The sequence below is a fragment of the Entelurus aequoreus genome, linkage group LG07 (genome assembly GCF_033978785.1).
Source record: "Entelurus aequoreus isolate RoL-2023_Sb linkage group LG07, RoL_Eaeq_v1.1, whole genome shotgun sequence".
NCBI lineage: Eukaryota > Metazoa > Chordata > Actinopteri > Syngnathiformes > Syngnathidae > Entelurus > Entelurus aequoreus.
Genome location: NC_084737.1, coordinates 41,520,334 through 41,535,947, shown reverse-complemented (window position 1 = coordinate 41,535,947; position 15,614 = coordinate 41,520,334). Strand labels below are relative to the sequence as shown.

Below are 15,614 nucleotides of genomic sequence, written 5' to 3'. Positions count from 1 at the left end.
CACTTCCCATCAGCACTTGCGGCACACTCGGAAGTTCTTTTTCTTTTCTTCCGCTGTCTGTGAAGTCCTTTTTGGATTGTCATCGGCCGGTGAGTGTTCAGTATCTGTGTTAATCCGCGCATTTTGTTATATTAGTTCACCATCTTGGCATTTCATCATGTACACTTACGTGTATTCTTTGTAGTTAAGGGGAAATTGGGCTTTGAAAAGCAATCTGATTCATGCTGTCTAACGCGAGGTGTTTGCTCAAGCTACCATCCTGCAGCTAGCGCTGTACCCTTCATGTCTGGTTAACAATTTACAATAAGGCCTGCTCTATAGTCTATTGCATTACGTATTTGTATAACAAAGTTGAATTGATAAATTAATCAAATGTATTTAAACCGATTTGACATGTAATGCCTAGTGTTAAAGTCCGGCTTGCTAGCCAAACATTGCTCTAACCGTATAAACGTTAGCTTGCAGCCAGTTAGCTCTCTTGTGAATATGTTTTTGTGAGTGTTATATTTTCAAATGGTATTCCGATTACGCTAATCTACTTTTGAGGTGTTGTAGTTAACCCTGGAAATGTACAACTGTATCTTCATAGGCCATAAACGGGTGTAGTGTTAATTTCCTGTTCACAGTCACCATGGCAGCCCTCCGACCCCTCACTAAGCCCAAAATCGTCAAAAAGAGAACCAAGAAGTTCATCCGCCATCAGTCAGATAGATATGTCAAGATTGCGGTAAGTTTACATTTCTGCAAGAACAGACGTGTCAGTCCATGAAAGTGCATACAATTAATCAGTGAAATGTATCCTTTTTCCGCCTTTTAACAGAGAAACTGGCGCAAGCCCAGAGGTATTGACAACAGGGTCCGCAGGCGGTTCAAGGGCCAGATGTTGATGCCCAACATTGGTTACGGTAGCAACAAAAAAACGAAGCATATGCTGCCAAATGGCTTTAAGAAGTTCCTGGTGCACAATGTCAAGGAGTTGGAAGTCCTGATGATGAGTAACAAGTAAGTTACACATGCACACTTGTATCACTGTTACTGATATTATAACTAAAATACAGCACATTGTTATGCTGAAACAGGATGTCGCTTTACAAGATGATTTTCAGTGACCAAACTATATTTTGACTTTCTGTTTTCATAGTAGTTACTTTTTGATCGTTATTTTGCCTATTTACCAAAATCCTGACGAATACAGATTGACTGTACATTATTACTATTTGTCTCTCCTAATGTTATGAGCCTTGTTTGCGCGCCATTCTTCCAGTAAGCTGTTTGTGCACTGGGTTTGAAAGGTTCAGCTCTGATCACATTTTTGTAGTAACCGTTTGGTTTACATTTTTAACACACCCAAAATGCTCATTATTACAGTAGTCTACAACGACCATTTGATTTGCGGTTATGTCATGTAAAACCTGAAAGAATGAGGCAGTGGAACAAATTTGGTCCAAAGCTACATTTAAACAATTTGGTTCTTACCAAAATGTCTTAAATAAAGCTGGTCTTCTGAAGCCCTGACACTTGAATTAGTGTTAGCAAAAGTGTGACAGTACCATCTTATTACATACCATCAATGTAAAGTAAAGCACAAACTTTATCAGCACCTGGTTGTTTGAATCAAATCAAAAACAATGTAATGGGGATATTGTGGCTCGAGTACTAAAATCCTGCACCCTCCACCACAGCACACAGCTGCAAAGTAGGAGATCCCTCTCCCCTCCTCTGTTGGCTCTTCGCTCTCTTTGCCAACAAGAATGTTTAGTGCTTTGATTCATTTTTGCCCTGTCTGAGTCACAACTTAGAGGCTGTTTAAAAGCCACGGAGAGTGAGGGTTTTTTTCCTCAGTTCTCCTACCTGACTCCTTATTACTTGTACTGTCAGTGGACACTGGGGAAGACCTGATGTGTTACCGCTCATGCACACTTTTTTTCACCACTTTCTTACCAATGCTGTTATAGCTCAATAAATTCCAAGTGTGCCCATACATAGGGATGTGATTATTCTGTTTTCTTCCCAGAATGCTTTTTAAAAACTTTTTTTTTGGCCAAAATGGTCATTTATGTGAATCGTCTAAATCCAAATAAATATTTGGTGGGGGCTAGGATTTGTTACCAATAGGCCTGGGATGATAATCATGCTAAGAATAGATCAAAATTAATGCAACCCCTGTGTTGTCTTCAGTAATTGGGCAGCATGAGAGGTCACTCTGAATCCGTGTTAGTATCTGGCCGTGTTAGTTCCATAGCGGGAATGAAATGAATGGCGTGATACTTTTTGTCATAGACCATCTTTGATTGTCGGTGGAGACGGTACTGCTACATATAGTGTACCAGTCCGCTTCGTAAGGCAAGGTTCACGTACAAATTCACACAAGAAAACCCAAATGTCCGAAGTGGGAATATTTACCGGTAGGTTTTAAACTGAACGAACAGTGGACAAACATAAACGTGGACAATCCAGATGCCGAATTTGTCCGGAAGTGGTGGCAAAAACGAAACCACCCGACATTGTTATCACCAACTAAGGCAACAATTAATATTCACTTCAAGATGTCTAATATTTAATAAAAAAGTGCAATTTAGTTTTTAAAAAGTTCCATCCATCCATTTTCTACCGCTTGTCCCGTTCGGGGTCGCGGGGGTTGCTGGAGCCTATCTCAGCTGCACATGGGCGAAAGGCGGGGTACGCCCTGGACAAGTCGCCACCTCATCGCAGGGCCTTTTTAAAAAGTTGCTTATCAATATTTTGCTTGCAACCTTCAAAACAATATTTTTTCACAAACACAAAACATGATTTATCACTTGGAAGAAAAAAAAGAAATTGGGCTTGTGTAAAGGACCTTATGGATTTTTGAGGCTTCCAAAGCCTTCAATTGCATTTATGGAGATGATTAGGAGCAAGTGGAGAGTGTGAGGGACATTTGAACAAACGCTGGCCATTGACAAAATGTGATGTTGAAAGCAAATATAAAAATGTGGTTCTGGATCCATGAAAATGACTAATTTAAAACTATAAACAAGCAGCGTACTGTGACAGCTGAGTTTTTTTATTTATTTTACTTTAAGAGCAACACTTTTTTTTATATGTAATAAAGAATTCAATTTGATCAAATATTACCAAAGATTTTGTAAAATCCTCTTCTCCCCATCTAGGACCTACTGTGCTGAGATCGCCCACAATGTTTCCTCCAAGAACAGGAAGGTGATAGTGGAGAGGGCAGCTCAGTTGGCTATCAAGATCACTAACCCCAACGCCAGGCTCAGGAGCGAAGAGAATGAATAAAATGGCTGTTCATAATAAATACTTAAAAATTGATCTTTGCTTGTGGGTTTTTCATACATTTAGTGGTAAGTAGTTTAATATCAATTTGACGTTTATGGATCACCTGCAAGTTTAGATTGTTGCCATTTGAAACATGATAGTGTTCTCTTGCTTATTGGCCGGTCCACTTACTAAGGTCTCAGTGCTTCACAGATTTTAAAGTACCATTGTTAACATTGAGACTTGAGTTTCATCTTAAAATTACGTAGGTTTTTAGAGTGAAGTGTTTTAAGAGCACCTTCCTCTTGTGTTAGGGTTGGCAAAGACCTGTTTTATGTTTCAAATGCATACAAGAAACATACATTAGTTTATGACATTAAGGCTTTTTTACTTTGTCAGGAACCTCCATTTCAGTAAAATTAAAACTAAATATTTAACGAATGGTAGTGTGGTAGAAATTATTTAATTCGTAGTGTTAGGGTCATTTTTGACCCAGAGATGAAAATATAACTTAAAGCAATATTTAAAGCCCAAACTGAATTTGTAAGTGTACTGCCAAGACATTTAACTCCTATTCCAACTAGGTGAGCTGCGGGGAATTTTAACTTTGCCTCTTTTTCTCATCCACCTGCACAAAAGTAAGAAAGGCATGTCCAGACATCTTTGGTAAATTCAGTATTTTATGTTGCTGACTTGTGGACCACACTTCTCTGAATTGCAGAAACCAAAATGAGAAGATTTACGGCGGTCATATTTTTGGGGAAAATAAGAGAAGATACAGGAGTGTAATAGCAATACACAAGCAACCATTTTCTGAGGAGGAAGACTATGTGGAGTATTGTCCAGAAAACAGGCAGGTCAGATGAGGACATCAACAACGGTGATGCTTTGACAACTGACAGATTCAAGTCCCAAAATGGTAAAAATCGGTTAAAAATCACCCTCATGGTGAACATGGCAGGGCAACTGCTGCAAATTTCATCAAAATGACCGTGTGCAGCTCAGATAGGCTCCAGGGCCCCCTTTGACCCCGAAAGGGACAAGCGGTAGAAGATGGATGGATCTGGAATCACAAGGTTTGCTGTGACAAGAGTCAGTGATAAAATATGTTCAGAGTTATTTATGCCATTGTCACAAAGAAAATCATCATTGCTATGCCAAACACTAAAGGACATAAAGTGTTTGGTGACACACGGAGAGGCATTGATAACTGGACTCGTATGTTGGTTTTCTTCATGCTGGAGTCTACAGATCCCGCATTAATACTGCACTGGTAGTCTCTGGGACGCTTCAACGGGCAAGAATACTTTCCAGGCACCAAAATTCCTTCACAATGTTCAAATTATATCAAAAGTACTCAGATTTGACAACAGAGATGTCAGAGCAAGATCTGACAAGTTTGTGATCAGTAATATCTGAGAGAAAAGGGTGGAGCTTCTTCCACTGATGTTCAACCCAAGGTGAGAATTAACCGATCTTGTCCTTTTCCAAGGAAATAACCTCTTTTGCCAACATGCCCAGTAATCCAAGGAAGTATGACGTCAAGATTTAGGCAGCCTGTGATGCAAAACAAGCTGTGCATGAATCTACAGATTAACCCAGACAAAGCTGCAAGTGGAATCCCTGAGGAAAAACTAAGAGAAACATGCGGTGCTCGATATTACTACTGGGCTCAACTTTCACAATATACTTTTTTTTGTTTGTTTGTTTTACCAGCTATGACTTTGGACAATAACTTTTCAGGAGGAAATTTACAATGGGGGACAGAGTGATAAAAAAAAAAACCCTGATCTAGCTCACAAATTAGTTCCCTAAATTTGCTTTTACAGAAACCATTATTGTTGTAAAAAAAAAAAAAACAGAAGCGTAATAAGTATGTACTTATGTATTACTAGAGTGTTACTAAAACGGCCTTCTTTCATCTCCGTAATATCGCTAAAATTTGTTTCATTTTGTCCACCAGCGACACTGAGATCATTATTCATGCGTTCGTTACATCTCGTCTCGATTACTGTAACGTGTTATTTTCAGGTCTCCCTATGTCTAGCATTAAAAGACTACAGTTGGTACAAAATGCGGCTGCTAGACTTTTGACAAGAACAAGAAAGTTTGATCATATTACGCCTATACTGGCTCACCTGCACTGGCTTCCTGTGCACTTAAGATGTGACTTTAAGGTTTTACTACTTACAGTACGTATAAAATACTAAACTGTCTAGCTCCATCCTACCTTGCTGATTGTATTGTACCCTTGTCCCGGCCAGAAATCTGCGTTCAAAGAACTCCGGCTTATTAGTGATTCCCAGAGTCCAAAAAAAGTCTGCGGGCTATAGAGTGTTTTGTATTCGTGCTCCAGTACTATGGAATGCCCTATCAATAACAGTTAGAGATGCTACCTCAGTAGAAGCATTTAAGTCCCATCTTAAAACTTATTTGTATACACTAGCCTTTAAATAAACCCCTTTAGTTGATCTGCCGTTTCTCTTTTCTGTTGTGCCCCCCTCTCCTTCGTGGTGGAGAGGTTATCAGGTGATAACGGATCAGCCTCCGCGGATGATGCACTAGCTGTTCCAAGTCGGGGCCCAGGATGGACCACTTCTCTTTGCATCAGTTGGTGACATCTCTGTGCTTGTCTACATACAAGATGATCCCCTGCTGGTCTCCCAATGGACTGGACTTTCACATGAAGTCAGGACCCGGGGTGACCTCTTCTATGCATCAGTCGGTGACGTCTCTGCGCCGCAACATGTCTACATGCAAGATGATCCCCTGCTCGCCCTACTATGAACTGGACTCTCACATTATTAACTGTAACCACTTGGCATCCATTGCACTGGTCACCCAAGGGGGAAATCCCCACATCTGCGGTCCCTTCTAAGGTTTTTCGTTGTTCCCATTGGGTTGTGGTTTTCTTGCCCTGATGTGGGATCAGAGCCAATGATGTCATTTTGGCTTGTGCAGCCCTTTGAGACATTTGTGATTAAGGGCTATATAAGTAAACTTTGATTGATTGATTGATTCACAAAGGCAAAGTTGTGTCTTTAGGAATCTTTTATTGCCTCTTTTTTGTAAGTAAATATACACGGGTTAAATTTGACCTGTAACACTATAGATGTTACTGTAGTTAATAATATTAACATTTAAACAGGAATATAATTAATTTAAAACAATGTGTTCTTTTACCCAATATGCTTGAGTTATTTATATGATTTTTTTGAGATTCAATTTACAGTTTTTTTTTTTTTTTTTTTGTGGTTAAATTCAGGGGTATATACTGACAAAAAAGCATCAGAGACCTACACTAAAATATTTAAATCAATATTTTCAAGGATAAGCTAATGTAACAAGGTAACCAAGAGATGAGAAAAACATTTGCATGATGGTAAATTGTTATTCGTGAATTTTGCAGCTAACTTAAGACACAGGTCAAAACCGACCCGTTAACATTAGAGATGTGAACAGAAAGTTAACACAGGAGGAAGGTTAAGAGCATGGGAAGTGTGAGTGTGAAAGCTGTGTGGAGGACTTTTTAAAGACTTAAAATGCATATTAATCATAAAATGGCACCCCTTCCTCTGGAACATAACAATGGCCACAATAGTCAAGGGAACTTCATTGAAAGTAAACTGAGGCTGGTCGTTTTGTTGACTTAAATAAATCCTTAACATGCTGCAACACATCAGAGAGAGAGAGAGAGCCCCTAAAGGGATTTTTTTTTTTTAATAAAAAGTTTCTCGAGGCCACGAGATACATGTCTAAAAAAAAAATTCCCATGTCCCTTTAGGGGCTCCGTATCAGAGGATGCATTGTAAGAAAAGGAAAAATGTGATTGTAAACAGTGACGTTGGCTCTGTCTACAACTTTACAACACGTCCACATGAATGCTGCTTTATTTTTGTATGTGCATACAAGGCTTTTTTTATGAAACGAGTGAGTTGAGGTTGCATATTGTTTACAATGCTGAGTGGACAATACCTGCTGTGATAGTTTCCATTACGATCTGGCAACCAGGCTGTGCCCCTCAGCACCCACTTCTTTGCCATCTGTTCCCCCAAATCGTCCACGGTTGCTCACAATAATATATCTCATCAGGCACAATTAAATTGTTTGCGTCCGGTGGAGAAGCAAGCGCAAGATCGGATTCATGACTGGTCAGGCTGCACTTGTCTGTGGATTTATTCGAGCAAAGTAAAGCTCTGCAAAGAGGGAGGAAGGCGTTTTTGGACAGTCTTTGTTTTTGACCTGCAGACAGTGAGTATGTCAGCAAGACTAGTGTTTGGAAAGGCCCATTTTACTCCCAAGCAAGTTTCCCTTGGTTTCTGCCAGCCTGATCTAAGGAGAAGTTCAAATTTAGGAGGGAAGAGGAGGATGCTCTCTTTTTCTCTCAGATGCCGACTGGGCATCATCCGAGGGAGGACAAAAGGTAAAGGCCAACATACACTCACCAATTGCACCATCAAATTATATTTAATATTTGTGGTTGATGTTATATGTGGCACATCATACTGAGCTCTTTGTAAAAAAATGTGTCTGATATAAACGTCAGTGTGATGCAAAGGAAATTTACACAACAGAAAATAAAAAAAATGCAACATTGTTAAACTTCCCTTGCAAATCTGTCATTGAGCAAACATGATTTTGTGCTTTAAACGCACCTGCTATCTCAAGATCACTACTATCAAAGGAAAGTCCAAGTGACACTAACAATTTAAATATTCTGGCGCCCATCTACGTTGGCTCGATGACGTCGCATTCCTGTAACAAAATTGCCTGTAGTTACACCAAATCACCGCTGGATGGCAGAGTGGTCAGTTTGAAATTGAGAGTTATGAATAAAATGGAGGTCATGTCCTTTTGGCGGTGTCCAAAAAGGGAAATGGTTATGCAATTGTTTTTTCTTCTGTCATCATACTCCCATCCCTTTTATTTTAATCACTAACTCCAATCATACTCATGATTAATAGGCTATTATAGAAAAAAGGTAGAAAATGGATGGATGGATGGTCCCAGAGGAAATTATACTGAGCAAAGTCAATTGAAACCGCTGACTAATTAGGCAAATCATGCAGGAATGTGGACTTGAAACAAGTCTTATCTCACTTGCATCTATGTTAAAATCACTAGATTGAAAAGTCTATTACAGTGTAATGTTGTGTGCAAGGCCATATGCGTAACCAACTTTTTTTTACTTATTTGTACCTGCTGTTGTATATTTGGGATCTGCATTAGTCCTAAAAATTTGAAATCAAACCATGGAGGCATTGTGGAGATATTTATCAAACAACCTTGCCTTCCTCCTTCATCCTTTCTCCGAAGGAGCCATTTGGAATGTGTACCTTTTGTGACGTCCCAATGTTGAGGTCAGCTCCATCTCTTGGCTGCCCAATCACAGCGCGAATGAGTTTTTTGGGTCCTGCCTTGACGCGCACCGAGCAGAACCCATCTTTCCTAAACCTATCACTAGGCTAAGTCCATCTTTCTGTGGCCAATCATGGAACCGGATCTATCTTTCCAAACGTCAATCGGATGTCCAGCTCCAGTTGTTGTCTGCACAATCACAACGTGTGAACTTTTTTGTTCCGCCCTTCAGCGCGCTACTTCCAAAGCAGTCCCTCGTAAATTGAAAGGGTAAAAACTTTTGGGTAACACTTTAGTATGGGGAACATATTCACCATTAAGTAGTTGCTTATTAACATGCAAATTAGTAACATATTGGCTCTTAATTAGTCATCATTAAGTACTTATTAATGCCTTATTCTGCATGGCCTTATTATACACCCTATACAACCCTAACCCTCTAACCCTAACCCTAACCAAATAACTCTAAATTAAGTCTTTGTTACTTAGAATATGTTCCCCTAGTGTCCAAATAACTCTAAATTAAGTCTTTGTTACTTAGAATGTGTTCCCCATACTAAAGTGTTACCAACTTTTGTGTTTTTCAATTTCAACTTATTTGTCAGTAACATATTTGTGAGTATTGCTCCATAGTCATCCGGCAAACATATGCTGTAGTAATGTCCAAATGTAGTAATGTCGTCCAAGCACCCCAAAAAGACACAATTCAGAAGACGGCTTGTTTGTTGTGCAATTATTTAGCCTATGCTGATATGTTTTTTAATAGTAATTGGCTATCTCCTACTGTAAGGACTGAAACTCTCATGCTAAGCATATAGAAATAATTTCAGTTTATATTGTTTGTGTTCACAGCTACATTTTAATTTAAAAGGGGGCTTCTTAGCCTGTGTGATCCAGTATGGGACCTGGCAACAAGAATATTGGACCATGACTTAATTATGGCTGTTAATTTTCACCAGTTCATGTTCCATCATACTTTGTACACTATTGGATATATACTGTACATACATAAATAAATACATGCAAATACTAATATTATATTAATGTATATTAAAGCTACAAAATTAAAAAAGCAATTAATTCCTGTCGCCCCGCCGGTCACGCTGCAGGTAAAAAAAAAACCTCTGTCGGTCGTAGGACGATACAAGTCGTCGACCCAACGTAGTTTCATGCTTCGGCCTGACGTTTGCCCAACACCTATGTGTTAGTAAGGCAGTGTTTTTCAACCTTTTTTGAACCAAGGCACATTTTTTTCATTGAAAAAATGTGGAGGCACACCACCAGCAGAAAACATTAAATTAAACTCAGCAGCTGATATTAACAATAAAAAGTTGTTCTCGCAAGTTTTGGATAACAATTCAAACCATAACCAACCATGCATGACTATAGCTCTTGTCTCAAAGTACTGTCACATCAAGCCATGACTTATTTCAAGTTTTTTGGTGTCTTCCTGTGTGTAGTGTTTTAGTTCTTGTCTTACGCTCTTATTTTGGTGGCTTTTCCTGTTTTGTTGGTATTTTCCTGTAGCAGTTTCATGTCTTCCTTGAGCGCTATTCCCCGCACCTGTTTTGTTTTAGCAATCAAGGCTATTAAAGTTGTCGCTATCCTTTGCGGGGACATTGTTGATTGTCATGTCATGTTCGGATGTACTTTGTGGACGCTGTCTGCTCCACACGCTGTAAGTCTTTGCTGTCATCCAGCATTCTGTTTTTGTTTACTTTGCAACCAGTTCAGTTTTAGTTTCGTTTTGCACAGCCTTCCCTAAGCTTAAATGCCTTTTTTTAGCGGCGCTCACCTTTTGTTTATTTTTGGTTTAAGCATTAGATACCTTTTTACCTGCATGCTTTCTTCTGCATATTGTGATCACGACAAACTATGTTCCCGACATCTGCAAAGCAATTAGCTACTTGCTGCCACCTACTGATATGGAAGAGTACAACATGGTTACTCTGCAGAGTTCTAGACAGCACCGACAATCAACAACGGCACATTTGCAGATTATTATTACTGGTTTGCAAAAAATATTTTTAACCCAAATAGGTGAAATTACATAATCTCCCATGGCACACTACACTGTATCTCAGTAGTTGAAAAACACTGTAGTAAGGTATCTTGTTGAATATAGTTTGGTCAAAATCAAATTAAGTTAAAACTACTTTTATATCAAACATGCTTGTAATGAATCAGAATCAGCACCTCCAAGTCCGAGTCCATGGTTCTCGCCCGGAAAAGGGTGTAGTGCCATCTCTGGGTTGGGGAGGAGATCTTGCCCCATGTGAAAGAGTTCAATTACCTAAGAGTCTTGTTCACGAGTGAGGGAAGAGTGGATCATGAGATCGGCAGGCGGATCGGTGCGGCATATTCAGTAATGCGGACGCTGTATCGATCCGTTGTGGTGAAGAAGGAGCTGAGCCGGAAGGCAAAGCTCTCAATTTACAGGTCAATCTATGCTCTCATCCTCACCTATGGTCATGAGATTTGGGTTATGACAGAAAGGACAAGATCACGGGTACAGGCGGCCAAAATGAGTTTCCTCCGCCGGGTGGCGGGGCTCTCCCTCGGAGATAGGGTGAGAAGCTCTGTCATCCGGGAGGAGCTCAGAGTAAAGCCGCTGCTCCTCCACATTGAGAGGAGCCAGATGAGGTGGTTCGGGCATCTGGTCAGGATGCCACCCGAACATATCCCTAGGGAGGTGTTTAGGGCACGTCCGACCGGTAGGAGGCCACGGGGAAGACCCAGGACACGTTGGGAAGACTTTGCTCCCAGCTGATTGGGGAAAGGGAAGTCTGGTCTTCTCTGCTTAGGCTGTTGCCCCCGCGACCCGACCTCAGATAAGCGGAATAAAATGGATGGATGCTTGTAATGTCTATCATAACTGATTTTATTAAAAAATGAGAACTCGTCATGAAAATCGATTATTTTAATAGCCCCCTACAAATCGGTCAAGACCCCCCTGGAGTCGTCACTGCCTGGTGATGGTTCAAATGGCTCAGATTTCTTAACCGTCATTTCATTGCGTAAAAGTATGCACGTGGTGAGGGTCGTATGGAGGAATGACTATGTGAATAAAATCTGTCTAAAATGTGACAAAAGCGTGGCTGTTCTCATCCTGAACATGTGCACGCTCAGCTCGGTCTGAATATGCAGGTGGTGCTAATTGTGCCTTAAGCAGAGTGTGGGGCGTGTGCATTTTGGATGTGTTTAATCCAAGTGTGTGCGTGGGTGTGCACATGAAATGAAGGGTGTTTGACTTGGTGCGAAATGGATAAAAGATGTGTGTGTGTGTGCACGTGTGTGTGTGTGCAGGTGTGTGTGTGTGTGTGTGTGTGTGTGTGTGTGTGTGTGTGTGTGTGCTGGGGGAGGGAACAGTTGACAGTGGTGTGTGTGCTCCCGCCTCATTGAACCCCTGTGGCAGAGAGAGTGGAGAGCAAGCCCTCACTCTCTCTCTCTCTTTTTGTGTGTGTGTTTGTGTGTAAGAGAGATGTGTGAGTCTGTGTGAGCGCAGGAGAGGGAATAATAAATCCAGGGGAAAGAGCCTAACATTTTCTAAGAGAATGGCAAGAAAATTATGCATTTGTCTCTTGGCAAGAAAATTCTCCATTTGTCTCTTGGCTTTGGATGTCACGGACAACCAGAAGCAAGTAGATATGACGTTTGGCCACCGAAATAGCAACTGAGACCATTTGAGGATCAGGTCTTGACTAAAAGGGAGCACTCGAGCAAGGCCAAAGGACCGAAGATGGAGTTCCTGAGCAGGTGAAACTGTCACCAACTTACTCCTCAGGTGGAAGGAATCTCAGCTGGACATATCAATACTGCAAAGGGGAGCTGCAGCCATGCTGTGTGGTCTCAGGAGAGACACCAAGAACAGCAGCGGTAAGACCCTCACTCTTTCATCTTCACCGGGTCACGGGTGTCAAATAGGAGTGTTGCATTGGAGACAACGTGAGGCGTAATGCGAATGTTCAAACTTGTGTCATGTTGGAGGAATTTTGAGCGTCTCTACGCTCATCCAGCCAGCGCCTCATGTGGTCCTGCCATGTGGACAAATATAGACCACACGTCAGCTGGGTTTGTGAATCAAGTTTGGCATCTGAAAATAGCAACATGAATTCATCGTGAACATTTCTGCTGCCAGCCACATATTTAACCTACATCTTTAGGAGCCTAGGATGAAGTGTTCTGCTTTAAATCCAAAGTTAATTAAGTCTTATATTCTTAATAGAGTTCACAACTGCATTTTAATGACATTCCGGTCTTTGGGCAAATGCAAGCTGGATTCACTAAATGAGATTCAGCATAACATCTTGAGGGTAAGTGGTGCTTTTTTGAAGCCTTAAGGACGAAGGCTTGACAACAGTTGTGGTCCACGTCACGTGTAGCACGTAGGGTCTGTGTAACCTACAGCTAACGTTGCCTTTTGACTGCGGTGACAGCTGCCGGACCGTCAAGGCCCCCAGGAATCGGCGTGGCATTAAGGCTTTTGCATGCTTGTGATGTGTCACCCACTTCCTGTATATACAGTACGTCTTTGTGCCTTTGAGCGAGCATGCTGCTACTATTTGTGTGTCAAATACCACGCTATGCAAATGAATTTTTCTTTACATCATGGGCAAATAAACAGAGATATTTCTGTGGGTTGGGTCTGACTCAGGCAAAACAAAACCTTTTTTTTTTCTGGATTCTTTAGATTCAGGTCAGAGATGTTTTGACGAAGTAGCTCTCAATTTCACGATGCATGCAGGTGGACAGTTTGCAGACAGAGAACACTCATTTGAAGATAATGATGCACGAGTATGCTCAAGGGGCACTTCATTAGGTATAACCAGGGACAACATTTGGATTTCAGAAGTGTGACTGACACAACTGGCTTGCGTAAGGAGGACTTGGGTTAAAGGGGTTAGATGCATGTTTTGAAGCAATATGAATGGGAAAAAAATTGTTTAAAAAATGTTCTATCTTGTATGTCCGGCTGGGAATCGAACCATATCCATCGGCACGAAAGACAGTTTTTTTCAGCCATTGCGCTGCAGGAATCTCAAAGTCCTTGTCTACAAAATTTTCTCTTCTTGGATTTTTTTATTTGTCTTACTTGTTTGTGATTAATATTGCTGAGTGGAGGCCAACCCGCATCTGGTCAGCTGCTGCACGCTGTCAATCATATACACGTTGGCAAGAAGGCAGCCTCAGACAGCCTATCAGTGAGCTTGAGGGGGGTCCAAAGAGATAAACTTCAGCCTGATCGTCTGTATTCCACCTGGCTCTAGTGTTTGACTTGTCTCCATTCAATAGCCTAATCATATTTTTGGACCTTAAAAAGTGCAGGGGACAAAACAGCTTTTCATTTAATTTGCAATGGTGTATTACTGAACTTCATCATCATTGGAGTTTAATATTTTGACTTTGTCTGTAAGACAGCAGTTGGTTTGTCTCAAGAGACTTGGATTGCTGACTAGTAATTCACACCTCACTTCCAAAGAGCTACTAATGTGCCCTTGAGCAACATACAAAACCCTCTTCAAAAATGTTGGATTGTCATTGTTTTTCCACCTTTTCTTAAACACGCCAACCATTGCAGTTACTGCAAAGTCTGTTCACAACAATACACATTGTTGTACCTAAAGGCAGAATTTGCAGAACTCTTTGGATCTCATTAGATTGTGAAAGTGAAACCAATGATGTCGCATAGCATTAATCCTGCCTTAATTCAGCTTTACTAGTCTGTAGTCCTTAGAGGTTTTTTTCTTCTTATTAGGACTTTGTGAAGTTTTGATCCAACGAGGACTTGACATAGCTCTTCCTCTGTTGCAGGATTCACTATCATTATACCAGACTGTAGAAAAGGTGATTATGCAAGCATCAAGTCAGCTTGGTCATCGTCAGTGTGAGTGCTGACATGCTTATATGGTTATTTATATGACCAACAGCAGCTCTGCTAAAGTGAAGTAGCAATAATAAAGAACAATGAGTATACACCCCTTACATTTCAGCCACCATCTTCTTAAGAGACAATACACTGTAGAAACGAAATGACTTAGAGTAGTCAGTGTACAGGTTGGAAAGCAGTATCAATTTAAAGGTCTACTGAAACCCACTACTACCGACCACGCAGTCTGATAGTTTATATATCAATGACGAAATCTTAACATTGCAACACATGCCAATACGACCGGGTTAACTTATAAAGTGCAATTTTAAATTTCCCGCTAAACTTCCGGTTGAGAACGTTTTTGTATGATGACGTATGCGAGTGACGTCACTAGTTAAACGGAAGTATTGGTACACCTTTGAATCCAATACAAAAAAGCTCTGTTTTCATCTCAAAATTCCACAGTATTCTGGACATCTGTGTTGGTGAATTTTTTCAATTTGTTTAATGAACAATGAAGACTGCAAAGAAGAAAGTTGTAGGTGGGATCGTGTATTAGCGGCTGGCTGTAGCAACACAACCAGGAGGACTTTGACTTGGATAGCAGACGCACTAGCCGACGCTAGCCGCCGACCGCACGGATGATCGGGTGAAGTCCTTCGTCCTTCCGTCGATCGCTGGAACGCAGGTGAGTACGGGTGTTGATGAGCAGATGAGGGCTGGCTGGCGTAGGTGGAGCGCTAATGTTTTTATCATAGCTCTGTGAGGTCCCGTTGCTAAGTTAGCTTCAATGGCGTCGCTAGCAACAGCATTGTTAATCTTCGCCAAGCTGGAAAGCATTAACCATGTATTTATGTACATGTCCAGGGTTTAATAGTATTGTTGATTTTCTGTCTATCCTTCCAGTCAGTGGTTTATTTCTTTTGTTTATATCTGCATTTGAGCCCGATGCTATCACGTTAGCTCCGTAGCTAAAGTGTTTCGCCGATGTATTGTCGTGGAGATAAAAGTCACTGTGAATGTCCATTTCGCGTTCTCGACTCTCATTTTCAAGAGGATATAGTATCCGAGGTGGTTTAAAATACAAATCCGTGATCCACAATAGAAAAAGGAGAAAGTGTGGAATCCA

The 15,614-nt window shown here is 40.9% G+C and overlaps 2 protein-coding genes across 4 annotated transcripts in view; both read left to right on the top strand.

The window, feature by feature from the left end:
* The first annotated feature begins 5 nt into the window (after positions 1-5).
* On the top strand, positions 6-3,312 carry rpl32 (ribosomal protein L32). 2 transcript variants are annotated; one of them, XM_062053695.1, is made up of 4 exons: positions 6-89; positions 607-727; positions 821-1,002; positions 3,150-3,312. In XM_062053695.1, the coding sequence occupies exons 2-4, from the start codon at positions 632-634 to the stop codon at positions 3,277-3,279; spliced, it is 408 nt and encodes a 135-aa protein (XP_061909679.1). In that variant the 5' UTR covers positions 6-89; positions 607-631; the 3' UTR covers positions 3,280-3,312. The 2 variants fall into 2 exon arrangements, with proteins under 2 accessions (XP_061909679.1, XP_061909678.1); XM_062053694.1 differs by having other exon boundaries at positions 31-89; positions 627-727.
* Positions 3,313-5,568: 2,256 nt separating this feature from the next.
* LOC133653882 (glutamate receptor-interacting protein 2-like) overlaps positions 5,569-15,614 on the top strand; it is a 60,588-nt gene continuing 50,542 nt past the window's right edge. The window contains exon 1 of one of the 2 annotated variants that reach the window (XM_062053687.1): positions 5,569-7,681. In XM_062053687.1, coding sequence (XP_061909671.1) covers positions 7,516-7,681 — 166 coding nt within the window. In that variant the 5' untranslated portion in view covers positions 5,569-7,515. The remainder of the gene's footprint in view (positions 7,682-15,614) is intronic. The other variant, XM_062053688.1, reaches the window with a different exon arrangement.